The sequence below is a fragment of the Athene noctua genome, chromosome 7 (genome assembly GCF_965140245.1).
Source record: "Athene noctua chromosome 7, bAthNoc1.hap1.1, whole genome shotgun sequence".
NCBI classification, from domain to species: domain Eukaryota; kingdom Metazoa; phylum Chordata; class Aves; order Strigiformes; family Strigidae; genus Athene; species Athene noctua.
In genome coordinates, this window is record NC_134043.1 from 22,484,422 (window position 1) to 22,502,723 (window position 18,302).

Consider the following 18,302-nt stretch of genomic DNA (forward strand, 5'->3'; position numbering starts at 1 on the left):
ATCTGTCTGATATGCCAAAAGTCTGGCAGTTTCATTGGAAGATAATAAAGCTCAAAAGGCACTCCTGCTTCTGAAAATGTTTCTAATCTAAGTTTTGCTTATATTTCAGTGTGAGATACAGGCTGTGTCAGTGCAAGTCACATTTTTCTAAGCTAGCAGAAAAATGTAAGAAATGATCAATGCTGCCTAAACATTGCTTCTGTGGGAATAAGTTTATTTCATGCCAGTTTGTTACCAACTGTTTAGAATTACAATAGTTTGTAGCCAGTTATAGATACTAGTGTAAAATCTGAATGTGACTTTCCCCGATAGTGTTTTTAAAAGAAGAAAATTATTTTTAAAAAAGCTGTATCTAAATAGAGAGTAAATGTATGTTCAGTGTTACACCACTGGAATTCATAGTGTTGGTCAGAAATCTTAACTATATTACATAATACAAATATTACATAATACAAAATATTGCATATTTTGGAGCAAAGATACTGGGGGAAGGGGGGGAAGAAAAGTTGCTTCTGTAATAGCTCTTGTTTCTTGTAGTATCACTGTGTATTGAATTAAGAGAATTTCTGTTATTTAAATAGATTGAAAGGTCTTCCTTCATACAAATAACGGACTTCAAGTATAACTATTTTTTTTATGCAAAAATAAAGCTCATCCAGTGAAAGTGAAGATGAAAACCCTGAAGCACAGCCGTTATCTACTGTCCGTCCTGAAGAAATTCCTCCTGTACCTGAAAACCGGTTCCTGATGAGGAAAAGTCCTCCTAAAGTAGATGAGAAAGAAAAAGAGAGGAAAAGCAGAGAGAAGGAAAGAGAAAGGTAATACATCTGTCTTGAGCCTGACTACATGCTGACAGTGGTATGATCACGTTACTGTTTTAGGACTCTAATGTTGAGTCCTTTTTCTATTAAACAGTTCCATGTTGTGAGCGCTGCTGGATGAAAAAATGGATTTTTCCATTTGTTGGCAACTGTTGTCTTTGTCCTAGAACAAAGGATTCAAAAATCTTTGAAGATGGTTGTTGTGAATGAAAAATTGAAAATGACCGATTCAGAAAAAAGAAAGTAAAATCAATTGCAGTTGCATTTAGAATGTATTGTAACTGTCCAATATGAATCTATAATTTAATCTTTCAAAAATAGAAAGACCAGGAAATCTTGTAAAATATTTTGTGGTCACAAAATCTGAAGGTTTTACTGTGTGGTTATTACTGTCTGCACTGATAATAAAAAATAAAATGTGTGTTTTAATTTAGTGTAATTTCTGAAGAGGTTTTAAAATTGGTTTTATTTTCTCTTTTTCTTTGATGTTATAAACAATATCACTTTTTAAAATTATTTTTAGTAATCTGTCGAATTCACAGTCAACGTACCAGAGGAGGCTGTTAGTTACCAGATCTGGAAGGAAAATCAAAGGAAGAGGACCAAGGGTAAGTGTTTACAATCTGTTCCCCAAAACAAACAAGGTGGTAGCACAGTCTTACTGCTGGTGTTACTAACCATTTTCATTAGGATGGTTGATTAAAAAAAATAAAAGGCAGGATTTATGGTACATCATAACATCATAATTGATTTGGGACTGAGGCTTGAAGGAAGACAAGGAAAATTAAATTAATTTTCTGTTTACATACTGAGTTTATTTGAAGGAGGGGGAGGAAAAAAAGAAAGCTTTCTTTATGTTACTGTAGTATTCTGTGAATTAGCGAATGAAATTAGCTCAAAAATTGAGCACAAGAACTAGTATGACATCAGCGTCAACAACGTGGGGAAGATTTCCCCATTTTGGAAGGGGGGAGCTATCAGATTGGCTCTTCTGATTTTTGTGAGGCCATATGCTATATGCTGTTTGTAGTAAAGGTTTTTAGTAACAGAAGTCTTTATCCCTCAAATTTTTGGTAAAAACCTTAAAGAAACAGTGTGAAGTATTGTTTTCATGTTACTTGTCAAAGCCAAGAATAATTATCATTGTTAGAAAAGTGAGTTGTATCTTGCTAATTAAAAACAACAGGACAAGACTTCTCAGCAGAGTACAAAAATCCTGAAATAGAATTTAACTTAAAAATAGTTACTTGATCAGACATTCTGTATTCCAGTTAGCTGAATGTCAAATACATTTTTCAGTAAATTAATAACTTGTCAATGTAAACTTGGTATACACATGTGAAGTGTCATGTTAGGTGCTGGGTAGAATCAACTGCCAGGGATAAAAATCTTACTTAGTTATCATAGCACGTAAAATTCAAACTTATACTAAATTTTCTCTTCTTCCCTTCAAGCGTTACCGGACACCTTCCAGATCAAGGTCAAGAGATCGATTCCGACGCAGTGAAACTCCTCCACATTGGAGGCAAGAAATGCAAAGAGCTCAAAGAATGAGAGTGTCTAGTGGAGAAAGATGGATAAAAGGGGACAAGTAAGATTATTTCTTTCTTGAGTGTATGCATTGAAATTTTTTTATATATGGAAAATAATACCTGTTGTCTTAGATTTTTTCAATTACAGTTACTTCCAAAAAACCAGGGCACTGATTGGTTATCCTGTTACTTAACTGTGTGTGATTTTAATCATGCTACTCTAAATATATAGTTATTAATATAGATTACAATGTGATTTAAGTTTCAGTTGTGAAGCTGTCTTATTTCTGACTTAATTTTTCAGAGTGGAGGGGATTCATAATATTTAAAAAATCCTGTCTTTCTCTCTCCAAGGAGTGAAATAAATGAAAACAAGAAAGATAATCAAAAAAGCCCAGGAAGAGGAAAAGAGAGAAAAATATCAGACCACAGACAAGTTTCTGAAAGTCCAAGCAGAAGAGGGGAAAAGGAGAAGAAAAAAGATCACAAATCCAGCAGTAAAGACAGGGAGACAAGAAGGAATTCAGAAAAAGACGACAAGCATAACAAAAACAAGGCCAAGAAAAGAGCTAAATCTAGAAGCCATAGTAAAAGCCGAGAGAAATCAAAAAGTAAAGAAAGAGACTCTAAGCACAGTAGACATGATGAAAAGAGAATAAGATCAAGAAGCAGAGAGAGAGACCATGAGAAAGGTAGAGAAAAAGAAAAGCGCTATGATTCTAGAGGGAGAGATAAAGAAAGAAGTAGGAGCAAAGAGAGAAGTAAAAGGGCAGGCTCAAGAAGTAATGAACAAGACCATAGGAAGAGTAAAGACAGGGAGAAACGTAAGTCAAGAAGCAAAGAGCGTGACTATGCTAGAGGAAAACATAGTTCTAGCAGTAGAACAAGGGATCGAAGCAAAAGCCGGGATAGAGGTAGGAGAGGAAGGTCGAGAAGCAGAGACAGAGATCGCAGTAGAAGTAAAGACTATTCAAGGAATAGAGATAGAGAAACAAGAAGAAGAGGAAGATCGAGGAGCAGAGAAAGGAGAGGTACACCAGATAAATACAGAGGAAGAGAAAATAGGAGGAGGAGAGAATCAAGGAGCTCAGAGAGGGAGGAAAGTCAAAGCAGAAACAGGGAGAGGTATTCAAATAGAGACAGTAGAAGCTCACATAAGAGGAACGATACTGAAAGCCAAAGGAAGAGGCGTTCCAAAAGCCGTGAAAGTAGCAGTCCTGAATCCAGTAAAGATAAGAAGTCTAGTAGAGATCAGGATAGAAGTCCAGACTCAAAAAAGAGACCAAGCAGCAAAGAGAGAGAATCAAAAAAATCATATTCACGCAGCAGTAAAGAAAAGGAAAAGACCAGATCCTCAGCAGAAAAAGAAATAAACCAAAAATCAAAGAGTCAGGAAAGAGATGCCCCTAGTAAGGATAAAAAGTCTGATCATGAAACAAGTCCTGGGACAGATGACGACAGGAATGGATGAGTTTGTGGACTTAATGTTTCCGTTGTCTCAAAGTTTTGGAGACATTTTGGGGAACGCCTTTTTTTAAGATGTGGACTTCAGTTTGGTCTTTTGATAATCTAAAACCTGGATCATTTGTACTGCTAAAGTTTTAATAAACTTGAAATGAAAAACAAATTATATGTGTAATACAGTGTGCTGTGTTTGAAATACTTCACTGATTTATGTATCCTTCTTGTGTGTTGGCAGCTAAAAAGGTAACTTACATGCCGCATTTATTTTTTACCTGATGAACTTAGTTTAGTGCAAACAATAGCTGCCTGTGAAGAAGCTTGTTTCGTGAGTGAAGAAGAGAGCTGCAAGTATACTACATGTCATCTTAAAGCTAAGGGAATGTTGCAAGGTGTCCATCACTCCAGTGTTGCTACATCTGTGTTTCAGTAGGTATAAATCCTAAGGAAAGTAATTTATAGAGGAAAATTACATTACTTTTTTTTGTAATCACAAAGTGAATTAATTTAAGTAGATCTTCACTGTTTGTACTTTTGTCACTGCCAACAGCAGAATTCTTTCATGCTGTAAGGCAGTCACCTGTGTTTGTCAGTTACTTCTTTGTCCTAAAAAAAATATTTTGAAGTGCTCATCAGTGTAATTTTTTTTCCTGTAACCTCCTTTTTCTGTTCCGTGCTTTCATGTTTGGCTCCTGCAGAAAATTCAGCTTGGATGCTTCAGACTACCCTGCCTCAGTTGCTAATTAATGGATGCACAGTGATGAAACAGATTACCAGAGTTCACAGTGGGTGTCAGAATAAGGAACCAGGAAATCCGTTCTATTCTTGCTGCTTCTTAGCAGTCTATGAGAAAACTAATGCAGTTCTCCAATGATTTTTGGAGTAACTGAAGTAGAATTTCAAGTAATGTTTTAAGACAGGCTCTGAATTTTTTTAAAGCAAAAATTTGCCTTCCTCCCTGCATCCCCTCATTCTAAAGACTGTACTGAGAATTCCTCCTCATTCTCTACTACATGTATGTCTTTCTCAAACCAATTCCCTCCCCTTTCTGCTTTCCTCTCCTGCCTCCAAGACCCACCCGTTTCTTACTACCACACCTTCATATGAAAGAGAAGGAGGTTGGCTTGGGTTGCTGCAGGAGTGTCTGCATAGATGCAATCACCAAAGAGCAGCTGCTACGTGGTAACTTAACGTAGCGGGCTGAGAGGGTAGATTTGGTACAAACCCCAACTCTTCTTTCAGTCCTCTGAATTCTTCACACCAAAGGCTGGTAAATCTTGAAATTCCTGAAGAGAAGTGACAAGCATTAATGTAAAGCCACGTCGAAGCAAAACGCTGTTTCAGTAGTTGATTTTTTTTGTCAGATCTTTGAGTCTATGATGTAACTAACTTCTTACTGTCTTTGTTAGGAGTTTGTCAATATTTTTGCTATATAACCAGCTTTGTAATCAGTGTGTGTCTACAGTGGATTAGCAGAATTGCTGAAGCATGTCTTGACATTGTGATCCAGACAGTTTATTCTAAAGGAAAACAAACAGCTATGTCTTCAAAGTAAAAGAAAATACAGGAGTGTGAACAACTTAAGCAACCTTTCTAAGGGAAGAAAACTAGAAGTGTGTAGTGTTACTTTTTAGCAGAGTAGTTAGTGGAGCTGCTGTGGAGCTGATTTGGCTATTAACTACTTTTTCCTCTGTTTAGTATGAATTTTGTGTTGCAGAGGTCATTTTAAACAGAATGTATAGAAATGTTTCCCAAGCCCACATGGGGGTGGATGAGAGCTCTTACTAAAGAGAGCTTATAGGAGTGAACCAAAGACTTGTACAGGGGACCTGTTCTGTCTGAACTCTGTATGACTTTGGAGAAGTTGTCCTATTTTGGGAGACTGTAGTAAGAAAAAGCTGGGAAATTAGGCTTAAGAGAATTGTATGGCAGCTTGGACAAAGGCTTCCTTGGTGCATTTATACTGTGCTATGCATGCCACCTGCTTCGGAGTCACATTTAAAAACCGATCGCAGTGTTCTTTATTTTTTTACGGAGCTGGCACACAAACTTGCGGAAGTATGTTTGCGCTCCTGAGAATATTCTTGCCAATACCACTGAAGCTCAAATAAGCATGCAAACAAACAAAAAAAACCCCCTCAACTATATTGACTCTGCTGTAGAAGAGGGGTAAAAAAATGAAAGCAGTCAGCAATAAGGCAATTGATAAGAATTGCTAAAAGATGTTACTAAGTTTTTAATTTAAAATCTCAAAAGGGACATTAGATCGAATTGTAGTTTGCAGTTGCGTGTAACTAGTTATTTCAAAAGATGCACTTGTATACACTTTCATATGGATATTTTGGTCACAGTTCAGAAAATTATTTGTATAAATTAAATGAGCTCTAATTCTTTCATAGCACGTTAAAAATTCATCTGAGTTGGTGGCACAAAGCTCATTTTCTTGTTTTTAATATACTTTGTAAGAAGTTGGTTACTTTTAATTGCATTTGGTGGGATACACTTGATCGTGAGTGCATGCTTTGCCTGTATTGTATTTGATGGTAAATTGTTATAGTGCCAATCACTTTGTTTAAACTGAAACAACAATTGCAGTCTTGTAAGAGGGAAGATTTGCCAGATTTATGCTTTTCTTTATCAAACTGGAAATTGAGAATGCTGATGAAAATTCCATGGGACTAAAGCACAGTCCCATGGATGGGACAGCAAGATGTCCCCAAGCACCAGTGAGCTCCTGCCACTGTGTCAAGTCACTGACTACTGCTCTTGCTGTCCTCCATCCGATTGTTCCCTCAGTGGCAGAGCTTTCTTGTGCCCACCTCACAGTAACCACCTTGTGCTGTAGTCGTGGTGCAGCTCAATGCTGTCTTTGGCAGCTGTGTGACAAGCTTTTTGCTTAGTGAACTAAACTGGAAGCATATTTGAAAGCAATAGTTTAATGTACCAGAGATAATCAGAACAATGCTTGTGGTCTGTCCTTGCAAATGGGGGAAAATGTAGGACTTTTGGAGGACAGCTTTTCTGTCTGTACCCCAGAACTGACCTTACTCCAGAGAATCTGAACCTCAAGACTCAAGGTAAAATGATGGCAGGGAATACTGGACTAACTCTCTAAAGCATACATTTTAAGTGTATGTAGAGGCTTGAAATAATTTCCAAAGGTTAGACATACATTCTCTGTTGTATTGATACTAGATATTGACATTTTACTAATACCATACAGCCTATATATACATGGAATGCTGAATTTAGTTTTGGTGGTAGCTTTCCAAACTTTGTCAGAAAGAGACTGGATTTTCTGGGTACTGCCATCAACTCAGAAGCACAAATTCTTACCAAGGGTGGGTGGATATAATGTAAGGTTGTGTAGACACTACTGCCTGTAAAACATATGTTGCTGTCTGCTAATGCTTTGACACAGCCATAGTGTTTAATTGTTGCTTTGGTTTGGGGGTTGTTTGTTTTTTTTATTTTAAGAAAAGAAAAAAACAAAGGCAATGGTTACATTTTAACCCTTTGTTCTGTCTGTCAAAATTTTAACCTGAAACTTCTCACTTGCTACTAGAAATCCCACACTACAGACTTTTCTCAGAGTGGTCTTTGTCAGATGCCGTGAAGAATTTGCAGTGATCCCTAACAATGTCTAATTTGTAATAATGTCCGTCTGGAAAGTAGATTTTAGATAAATGTAAACATAGAAGAAGTAGTCCTTTAGCCACCTTTCCTGGAACTGTTGATCTGTTGTTGATTTACTGAAGCAAATAAAGTATTTTTGGACACACTTTCTAGGGGCATAGTAGACTCATTGCTTGTCTGACAAAATTGTATATCCCTGCTTTTAGGACTTTTCTTATAATAGAAGACATACTATGCTTTATCAAAGACCTCTCTTTCAAATCATCTTTATATTCTCCAATGCTTGAACAGCAACTTTGTGAGAAAACAGCAGTATTTTAGCAGCCATGAGGATACCAGTGACAAAATTAATCTTCACACTTCTAGTCATGAAAGAAATATAAAGAACTGTTACTTGCACTTTCCTTTTGCTGAAAATAGTAATTTTCCTAATGCAATATGTAACTAAATTATTCAAGAAAATGCACATCTAAGTCTGTGAACGCTGCATTTTGCAAAATTTGAATTTCATACAATTCTGCAGTTGCCTAGCATAAAACTAGCTTTCCATTTTGTTGCATACATACTTTTAGTATAATTCTTATTCCTTACCTTTGAACAATTAATGTCATTAGGAACACCATTCCAACAAAACTAGAGTTGCATAAAAGCAAAAAGTATTATTCAGCTGCTTTTTTTTTTTCCAAAAAAAGCTATCATACCAAAATAAGTTTTCTGATTTTAGTATGAAATGTTGCAAAAGGAACAGAATAAAATACAATAAAATGTTGAGTTTAGATAGTAAAACTACATAAAAGTACATTTTGATAAAGAATTAGTGTCTTTCCTTAATCATTGTTCAAATGAAACTAATAGGGCAGTTAACTGGTTGGTTTTAAATTTGTATTCCTAGAAGTTCTAACGCTAACATTAACAGGGACTAAAGGAACTGAACTAATGCAGCACCCTTTCAATTGAAATTTTGCTACATGCAAAGCACATAGAAAGCTTGCTTGTTTTGGCAGGAAGTTAGACATTTCTTCATGTCCTGTGCATATCCCTGTAACTATATAAAAAGTAGTCAGTGTGTGGCTTCAGCCATAGCTAATGAAATGTTGGAAGGATTGAAAAGAAGTTAGGCCTATTTATGATCAGTGGTAAGAGAAAATAGCTAACTGGTTTCTTTAACCAGCTAAAAGAAGTGTGGTTAAATATACAGGCAACATTATACATGTAGTATTTGGAAACCCTGGTCTTTTGGCTATTTTGAAATTTATATTTCCCAATGGGGAAGAAGATCCAGTTGTCAGCTGGGAGAATGAGTTCTTGATAGTAAATGTACAACTTGTGTATTAAAAGTACTTCTCAGAAATAAATGCTTTTTTGCATATTTGTTAGTGTATTCTGTATGTCAGCCATGTGTGCTTCTTACAGTATTACTTAGCGTCTTCTTAGAATAATACCCACTTTGTGGCATATGGTGTAACCTGTGTGTGTAAACATGCTTGTGAGTGTCAGTCTTCAACCTTTTAAAGTGGTACTACTGTTTGTACAGATTCACAAGGTATGATTTGATGTCAGGACACTACCTTTTCAGTTAAACCAAGATCTATCCATTTTTACTGAAGATGTGAATAGTCACATTTTTATTCCCTGCTAAATCAGATGACTTATAGTTTCTACCATAGAACAACCAATGACAGTTTATTCACTGTCTCTACATTGTAACACATTAAAAAAATGCAGTTACATAATACAATCTTACCACTAATTTTTGTGCTAGTTGCAAACTTCAGTCTTGTACCTCCACAAATCCAACAGTCTGTGTGTGTGAAGCAGAACATTTTTGCATAGTTACAGATGAACTACCCCTTTGATGACGTGAATTTGTGTTGTGGTAGGACATCTTACAGTCAGAAACCCAAGTGCTAGATACAGTCTTACTGCAGACATCTTTCCCATAAAGGATTAAAGACAGCCAGTGCCACAACTTTCTCAAGACAGTTTTCCTATCTTCAATTGCATTCTCCAAAGTAAAAGTAGAAAAATATTGCAAAGATACATTCAACACAGGCAAATTTTTTAAAAAGCTTACTCAGTTTTATTATTTGCTGAGTAAAATTTTAAGCCAAAACAGAAGGTTTGAGTTAGGCCTGGAAGCCCAGCACTGCTTGAGGAGTACAGATTAACTGATTGTTTGCCTCCAGTTGTTACCTCTCAACTTGCTAGACACCAAATCTACTGCTTTGTTCTGTAATAAAACTAGAATAGTTACAGGTACAGTTGCAAGCTATGGTTGTAGCTATGGTACTTGTTTCTTGAGCTGAAGGCGAGTACAGGCAGGTTCTGGCAAATAGCATGCCTTGTAACTTGCTCCAGAGTTAGCTTCAGCTGTTAGGCACTGATAGGTTTTGCAGGCACATATAACTTGTAAGGAGGCAGTGGTTAGCTTCTTACTCCTTAGTAGATACTTCCGTAGTTGTCAGCTGTGTTTCTGAAGAAGAAAGAGACAGAGTTTAAGTCTTACTCTCTAACTACTGTACAATTAATTCTATATGCACTGATAGGTTGTAATTGAAAACTAATGCAGAAAACCTTGTCCTAGAGCAGTAATGTGGTATTAAGCTTTACCAAAGATAGTCCAGTTTCTCCCTTGTCCCCTATGGCACTTCACCAGTTGCTGGACTTGCATTTCCCAGGCCTTGGTAGTCTCATCTCTTCGACCCTGTCTCTGCTCAGTAACTACTGCTTGCTTCTTCCAGTACGTGTTGCTGCTTTCTAACCTTTCCCTGTTTTCCCTTTACATAGAAAAGTCAGACCAGGTGCTATTCCTTCAAGGGGGGCAACTGCTAGCATGTTAAAGAGAGATGTAATGTTGAATTTTATTGGACCTGCAGTTCTGATGTTTAAGCCCTTCAGCATAACAGAATTGTACATTTCTCTGAATAATGTATTGGAGATAAACTCAGAGAAATAAAATGCCATCCTGGTTTGTGCAAGACAGTATCAACCAGCTACGAACAACTATGCTTTAAGACTGCTTTCTAGCGCATGGTTTAGGAGATTAGAGGGCAGGTTTGAATCATTTATGTATCCGCTCCAGCATCTAGCTTTTAATGATACACGATACACCAAAACAAAAAGCTGCTTAGACTGTAGTAGTGGCAGAGTGTAAAGGGGATGACTACATGCATTACAAGTTTAAGAAAGCCTATAGCACAAGTCAATTTACTTTAAATAAGAGAGAATTAAAGATAATTCCAAAGACATCTCATAATGGTGTCATCACATCTCTGGCCTTCACTTCAACTCCCTCTAAGTCTTCAGAAAGAAGGAGCGTTTTTCTGCTGGGGTTGTTTTGGGAGTTTTTTTGAGAGCTACTTAGAAGTAGCAAATTCTCCTTCTCAAAGATGCACTGCCAGAACAAGAAGGAAGAGTACAGACTAGTTATAGCACTCTCCCATTTAAGATACAAGAAAGCTGTAAGTTAATAATGGGCATCTGAAATAGTTTAGCTATTGGAACAGAACAGATTATTTGACCTAACATGACCACTGAGCTTTGAAAAAATTTTTTTTCTTTTTCTAGGAGCATACTGGGACATGAAAATGTCCATCCTCGATAGTCTCATGGAGCCATCTCTTCTCTTCATGGGTAGTTTGTCTCCAAATTAGGTGTCCTCTTCAAACTTCCTCAGAGCTGATCAGTAGCAGACTGTAATGTTAAAATAACCTGAACAGAATTAGTAACTCCAACCTGGAACACTACCTCATAGCGAAGAGCTACAGTCAGTTAACTCAAATTTCCTTAGGATATGAGGCGTTTGAGAAAGCTTCTCTTCCATTTCCTAGGTAGGAGTTGTATTAGAACCAAGATGACAGCTGTCTTACCACAGCTACACAGGTACCAGTTGTGCTACTGCTGGCAGAATACCATGTCAGGCCCTGGAGGCATACATGTTCAAACTTCAGTTGCTGCTCTACTTCCAGAGTTGGGTGACAGGCTTGGAAAAAACAGTTTAATTGAAGGGCTGTCTCAGGCCCTCTGAGAGTTGCCTTGCATTTCTAAGGCCTGGGCCTTCTAATAAGGCCAATACCTCTTACGTTTCTCATCTGCTACAACCTCCTGAAGCAGCACACCATCTGAGAGGGTGCTTTCTTGAGCAAAACCAGTAGTTAACTAGTCAAATTATTTCTCAAAGCATATTCTAATTTGCTAGCTATTAATTAAAACTTCAGCTGATAACTAATACAAGTAGTGACAACTAGGCATTGGGTTCTTGCAGGTCAGCAATTTCCCTTCTTATCAGCTGCAGCTGATCTCCCTGTATTTTGTCACCATCTTTAAATGGTAGCTGAAAAAGACCTCTGGTGGTCAAGCTAGACCAACCTCCTGCCATACATGGACATCTTTAAAGCCTGCACAGGTAGCAATTCTATTGCCTCTGGCCATTCTGATCTAGTGTCATCACACCATGCTCCTGGTGAAGGTTTTCCTGATGTCACAATTTGTTCTATCGAAAGCCTGACTATGCCAAGAAGAGTGTGGCTTTGCTGTATTTGTAACTACCCTTCAAGCAGCTATAGGCTGTTAGTTAGGTCACTCTATTTAGTCTCCTAAGCAGTCTCCCTAGCCAGGTTGAACAAGCTCAGCCTTCTATTTATCTCAGTCTGTTCAATAGCTTTCAACTGCTTCTACTTGTATAAGGAGCTGTTCTCTTAGCCTAGTCCCTGTCTTTTCTTCCTGTGTTCTTCAACATATCATAAACAAACTGATTTTAGTCTTCTGTATTATTCCCACAAGCAACTTTCCATTCTTGCCTTTCATGCAGGACAACTGTAAAAGACAATCAAATATTACCAAAATGCTTTGTTACTGAAAATTTTAGAACCTCGAGTAATTCTTCATGTTCTTAAAATACTTGAGGGGTATTTTGCCTAGTTTTATAGAGCATTACTAACTAGGATTAGTCATTTAAAGCAAGCACACAAAGCATCTCAAACTCAGTGGAATAAAGTGACATCATGATTCATGCTGGTTTTTTTCATGCTGAATTTGGGTAATTAAATCCATATTTAGCCAATGTGCTTGAAAGTTACACAGGATTACTACTTCACTCTAAGTACACTGAAAGGAAGAGTTGTTTTCTGGTACTTGAGTTTGATATTTCTGTAGATGTTCAAAGTAAAAGGGATAAGCCTCATGGAAGCAGGCTGTAGACTTCAAATGCAGACATCCATAATCTGCAGAACAGGGCATTTCTTGAAGCTGAGTAGGAAATGAGACTGCAGTCCACCTTGCTTCTTGCTGCTGTGGAGGTAGACTAACAACCCATTTAACTCACCAATTGCATGGTAGTGAGAATGTGCAAATATGCATTTAGGGATGTATTTGGAGCATTATCAAGCTCTGCAGATTTCAGCACCACTTCTGCTGTGGTCAATGCTTCTTCTCAAGGCTCCAGCTTCTGCGATCAAAAAGCTTTAATAGAAGTTTCCATTCTTTCTGCTTGATGAAAAAAGCTTGAAGTAGTAAAAGGAGCACTGGCTCAGAGAGAAGGGAAATAAATTTTTCATTAGTGAACTAAGAAAAAAATGTATTTAGAGACTACTTCACAAGTTAATTGCCATGTCTGTCTTTAAAAAATAATTTCCAAAATCAATTACTCCAAGATCATTGGAGAGAACTGTCTTTTAGTTGATAGTGCTAACATCACTAGTAACATTAGCATTTTAGTTTGTCAGACGTGAGTTTTTGAAACAAGTCTCTTGATTGTTCCTACTTACTGTGTTTTGGTTCACATTACAGAGCGATCACCAACCGGACCCTTTTGGATGAAACTTAAAACAGGAAGATGTGCTTCAATCAGCAATGGGCATCTGGCCCTGACACCAGGCTAGAGCTATTCTGGGCAAAACCTCTGAAACACACGCATCATGGGGGTCAAGTTCTCAGCAGCAACTTCCTCACTCCACAGAATGAGCCCCTTATGGGCCATGCTAACCTACATGGGTACAGAGAGCCAGTCAGCTCCATCCAGCCACATCCTGCTGTCCAAAAACAGCACAGCAGCCCACATCACAGCAGGGCTGACCAACCAAGACAATACCTTATCGTGCTGGCTCTGCAGAGAGTTCTTGGACCTGCCCCAAGGCAGGGCTTTGAGGGGCACGCAAGCTGCAACACTGCTGCACAATGCCAAGTGTTTGCCAAGTCCCTGAACAAGTTGGGGGCTCATTTACATTTGTCAAGAAGGAACATGGATGGTATTACATCAATCGCCCTTCCCCACTCCCACAGGTTTTTTTTAATACTGCATATGTATATACCCCATCACTCTTGCAGTTGTCCTAGTTAAGGGAAACCCACATCTTGTTCCCTCCTTAGATGCTTGGAAAATAAAAATTACATCCAGTAATGGCACTGATTCAGTTACTCACTGTCTTTATCGCTGAAATGCTCGATTGTTACAAAAAGCAGCTTCTTGCTGAGCATCGTAGTCCAGATCTGCTTGCTTTTCCTGCTTTTTCTTGGCCTGCTTTTCAGCCTGATGAGGAAAAGGGATGGTAGTTGATACTTGTCAAATATCACCCATCCCCACTCCTCTCCCCTGCCATATCCCCCACAGAAAGGGTAGACTGGATAGCTGAGTGAACATCAGCATTAGCTGCTGCTCTTTGGTGACCTGCCCAGAAGATACAAGAGGGCAGTAGTGACACAGCTGAAAAAATGGCATAATGACACAGGATGGGATGTGATCTCCTATTACTGATTGATCTCTTTCTTATTACTAGCTTTCCCAGCGAGTCCTCCCCAAACAGCACAAGCCATGTTGGCCTGGAAGAGGCTTCTGCTCCACTGCTCTGAGAGGAGGCTGGTCCCCAACATCAGCACCCACAGTGCACACAGGTAAAAAACAATTAAAAAAGCCCATCACACCTGCAGCAAGCTTCCACTCTCTCCCACCCAGGAGATAGAGTACTATGAGTTTAGATGCATGTTTCTTTCTGAAGGGCTTGACAGGGTACAGCTCTTCTATTTACCATTTGCTGGATCTGAATTTTTTGTACTTCTATGTTTGCATCACGTTGTTTTTGTTTCTTGGCTTTTTCCTGTTCCAAGTAGATCTGATCTGCTGTCATCCATTGATTACGATCCTTCTCGTCCTCTGCTTTTTCCTCTCTCTCCTTTTCTGCTTTCATCTTCATCTGTATTTTATAAAGTAAACAAAAAGAAGTTAACCAAGGAGCTGGGGTGCTGAGCTGGAAGCCGTGTCTTTCAGCAGAAGCAGCCCTGTGTCAGTGCTCTGATAAGCACGGTCATTGGGGCTGGCTGGCGTCCAAACCCAGGGTTTTCAGCAGCCCTGGCAGATGTGCGCCCAACACAGAAGTGGGAGAGGGAAAGACGACCCCAGTAAAGGTGTCAGTGGACTTGATGAAGCACACCTGTCAAAAGTCAAAGTAAGAAGTGGAAAGTGTGGAAAATGTTTGTGCTAATTACCAATAATTATAGGGCCTTCCAACTCTAATTTTTTTGAGGGAATCATCACATATACTGCTTTCAACTTTAAGGAGATAGTTCTGAAAACACAGATAGTAAATATGAGAGGCAGCTGCTAAGTGTGAACTTGCATGTGCACCTCAAGATAGCTCTGCTGGAGTCTATGATGTTTCTAAAATGTATTCAGAAATACAAGTATATATGACAAAGAGGAGTAAGAACAGGCTAGGTTTCTTACCACAGAGGCTCTGTGTTCAGCAATCGATTCAATGGCAGCCTTTTCTTTTGCTTCTTTCTCTTTGTTTTTCAGTTGGTATTCGTGTTCTACCTCTGCAGCTCCTCTAGCAAGTCGATCATCTTCAATCTTAAATGCCTCATTCATCTGTGCAGTTAATTGTTCAAAAGCTTTGTCCTTGTGCTTCTGCATTTGCCTGCACAAGAACATGAACTACCATAGCATACCAGGATATCCACTCAGATTATCTGAGGCAGTGCTCCTAACAAAGCCAGCAATCCCACTTCCACCTGCAACAGCACCAATTACTAGTGGAACTGGTAGGCATTTCTTCTGGTCTTTCTACTTCTTTTTCAATTTTTAATTATAGAAAAATTGCTTGCAGCACAACATTCTGATTTTACTGATATAAAAATTCAGAGTTAACATTTGTCACAAAATTAAATTGCAAGTTTGAATCTTAATGTTGAAAACTGGAGTCCTAGACCCACCTATTAGTCTCCGCATCTTTTTCTCTTGACAGATCGGCCATCATTTCTTTTCCTCTAATATAAGCCTCAATCCGATCATCATCATCATCTTCTTTTTGTTTCTCTTCAGCTTTAATTATTTTCTGCTCAGCTACATACTCCTGTTTAAATGGAAAAGTACTTTTCATGTAGAATGAGATTTTTGGAAACACGAACTGAAAAAAATAGCAAAGACTTCAGGCCTAGCCTATAGTAAGAGTTCTTTGGTTGTGTCAGTAGAGGACCTACAGAAGACAGAACTCAGAGATGGAAAAGAATTTTCATGACCTACTTACCACAAACTACTACAAAAGTAAAGTTAAAATGTGGCTGCAGCCTCAAGCACAGTATCTTTAATAGAAATCTTCTATTTCCCCACTGGCTCCAGCTGTACGGCTCTTATTCTGTGTATCAGTCACAGAGCACTGACTCTGAAGGGCTCAAATATTAAAAGTCCAGAGAACCATAAAAATGTAAGGCACAAGGCATTTTGTCATCACATAGAAATGGCAGTTATGAGTATATATAGCTTTTGTTGCTTACACAAGGTTGGCGGCAAATGGGGTAAGATTGGTGTAACTGATGTGAGGAGTACAGGGAGGAAGAAAGCAAGAAGGGTTTCATTGGGAATTCTCTCCTCTTACTCTCTCCTCACATACCAGTGAATCACTGCAGTACCTCCACCTCAGTCTCCCTGCTCAAGCAGGTGTGGGGAGGGAAACAGTAGGTGTGTAAGTAGGTCTCGACTAATTTTCTAAACATCTCCAATCATAAAAGGAAAGACAAGTTTAAAAGATATTGTCATGTTCAGACTCAGACTATTCCCTCTTCCTGACAAAGGAAAACGGACTTAAAACAGAGCAGGTACGTAGAACCTGAATCCAGTTCTCAAATCAAGGATAATCTCTTTGCTGTCTAGAGCAGACTTTTTCCATCATAGACCAGACAAAGCTCAGATGCCACATTACAACTTCCAAGAGACCTTTCTCAAAAGCACAGGGGAAAGACATGGCCTGCAACTAACAAGACAGGCATATGAGCCAATGCTACAGAAGCTGTCAGCAAACCTCCTCTTGCCAGTAGGCCCATTTATTTGTGAGCCTAATGCAACCATTCCACTCCAGGCAGCCAAGGTGAAACAAGCATTTTGAACTGTCTGCTTTCCTGTTACTTACATGATGCAGCCTCTGGCGTTCAACTTTTTCCTCCTGTTCCTCTTCCTTTCTGCTCTGAATTTCCAGTTGGTACAATCGGTTCAATCTCTGTATTTGTTCCCCTTCTCTTTTGTTTTCTAGCTTGGCCAAATCTGCCTGATGCTTGTGCTCCTTTATTCTGAATCAGAAAAAAAAAAGAGTTGAATAATGGGCTAGGGACTGCATGAAGTAATCAACAGATACGGATTCTGCTCTATAAGTACTTTAACAGCAAAAAACCTGACACTTTGAAGGGAAAGTAAAAACTCAGGAATCAAAAATAAAGTTTTTAAAAGGTAACTGCAAATCCTTTGGACAAAGCTCAGTTCTAGTGCAAGGTTAAGCCTATACTAGCAAAAGCAAACATGACCAGCATATGGACTTGAATACTAGATTGAATTTGATTAGTCTGTTTATCTGCTAGCCCACTCTCTGTCAAAGCTAGCAGCTTTTACAGCTAGCCAGCTAGCTAGCTGTCTTCCCGGCAGCACCATGGCACAGCGCAAGACATGGCTGTGGTCATCAGCCCGTGCTAGCTGCATGTGTGAATGATTCTGGGCTGGGGGAAGCAGCAATAATAAAGAATTTTGCCTTAAGGAGACAAGCCACTTGCTCTCGGTGCCAGAATGTTAGACGGTCTTGTTTCATTTATCAGGACAGACATAACTACTGGCAGCACGGGGCGTCTCTGAAGCTGCAGACTAGTTATGGAGGAACCGGAGGGTGAGGTGACAGGTTTTCAGCCCGACCACAGAACCAGGATGATCAGAAACAATGGTTCAAAAGCAGTGACTCACGCAGGCCAAGGCACGGCCCCGAGGCGGCCCGGGCGGAGCCCCGCTCCCCCGCGGCGGGGCCGCCTCACTTAGGGTTGCCCCAAAAAACCCCGGCGCGCCGCCCCACCGGCGCACGGCCGGGGCCTGGCAGCACGGGCCTGGGCAGGGGAAGGTTTTTAACCCAAATCCCCCTCCCCACACGCCTGAAGGTCCCGCTGCCGCCGCGGGGCGGACCCCGCCGGACTCACTGCGCCAGCTGCTCCTGGGCCACGGCCCGGCGGTCCAAGTACCGGCCGCGCTCCACCTCTGCCTCCCGGCGGGCGGCGTCTGGCTTCTCGTGGTCCATCGCCGGTCGGCCCCGCGCCCAGCTCTCCGGGAAGCGGCGAGGTCTGCCCAGAGGAAAAGACGGATCCTACCGGCGGCCCGGCTGTCCCGGGGAATCGGGGTTCTTGCTTCCCCCCCGAGAGGGAACAAAGGCGGCCACGGCGAGCGGCGCCCACCGGGCAGCCCCAAGCCGAGCCGAGCCGAGCCGCTCCGCCCCGCCCCGCCCGCCCTGACGGGGAGAGCAGCGTTACCTACCGGCGGGAACAGCACAAGAGAGGGCAGCGACTGCGGCCGCGGCTGTTATAGCGGCTCGCCAGAGCGCCCCGCCCCGCCCCG

The 18,302-nt window shown here is 40.0% G+C and overlaps 2 protein-coding genes across 8 annotated transcripts in view; one reads left to right on the plus strand and one right to left on the minus strand.

Annotated features, from left to right (window-relative positions):
- Window positions 1–7,596, plus strand: part of PPIG (peptidylprolyl isomerase G) — a 32,564-nt gene extending 24,968 nt beyond the window's left edge. Inside the window, exons 10-13 of the mRNA XM_074910820.1 lie at window positions 651–818; window positions 1,345–1,429; window positions 2,276–2,412; window positions 2,708–7,596. Of these exons, the coding sequence (XP_074766921.1) occupies window positions 651–818; window positions 1,345–1,429; window positions 2,276–2,412; window positions 2,708–3,824 (1,507 nt within the window). The 3' untranslated portion in view covers window positions 3,825–7,596. The remainder of the gene's footprint in view (window positions 1–650; window positions 819–1,344; window positions 1,430–2,275; window positions 2,413–2,707) is intronic.
- Window positions 7,597–9,062: 1,466 nt separating this feature from the next.
- LOC141962577 (cilia- and flagella- associated protein 210-like) lies at window positions 9,063–18,273 on the minus strand. 7 transcript variants are annotated; one of them, XR_012633963.1, is made up of 8 exons: window positions 17,891–18,176; window positions 16,849–17,005; window positions 15,656–15,795; window positions 15,168–15,360; window positions 14,473–14,637; window positions 13,870–13,976; window positions 13,216–13,349; window positions 9,063–12,972 (listed from the first exon to the last, which is right to left on the minus strand). XR_012633963.1 is itself a non-coding variant. In XM_074910894.1 (8 exons), the coding sequence occupies exons 2-7, from the start codon at window positions 17,986–17,988 to the stop codon at window positions 13,875–13,877; spliced, it is 855 nt and encodes a 284-aa protein (XP_074766995.1). In that variant the 5' UTR covers window positions 17,989–18,031; window positions 18,222–18,273; the 3' UTR covers window positions 9,064–12,972; window positions 13,870–13,874. The 7 variants fall into 7 exon arrangements, 3 of the variants coding, with proteins under 3 accessions (XP_074766995.1, XP_074766996.1, XP_074766997.1); XR_012633966.1 differs by lacking the exon at window positions 13,216–13,349 and having other exon boundaries at window positions 9,064–9,923; window positions 11,026–12,972; XR_012633964.1 differs by having other exon boundaries at window positions 9,064–12,972; window positions 13,216–13,269.
- Window positions 18,274–18,302: the final 29 nt, after the last annotated feature.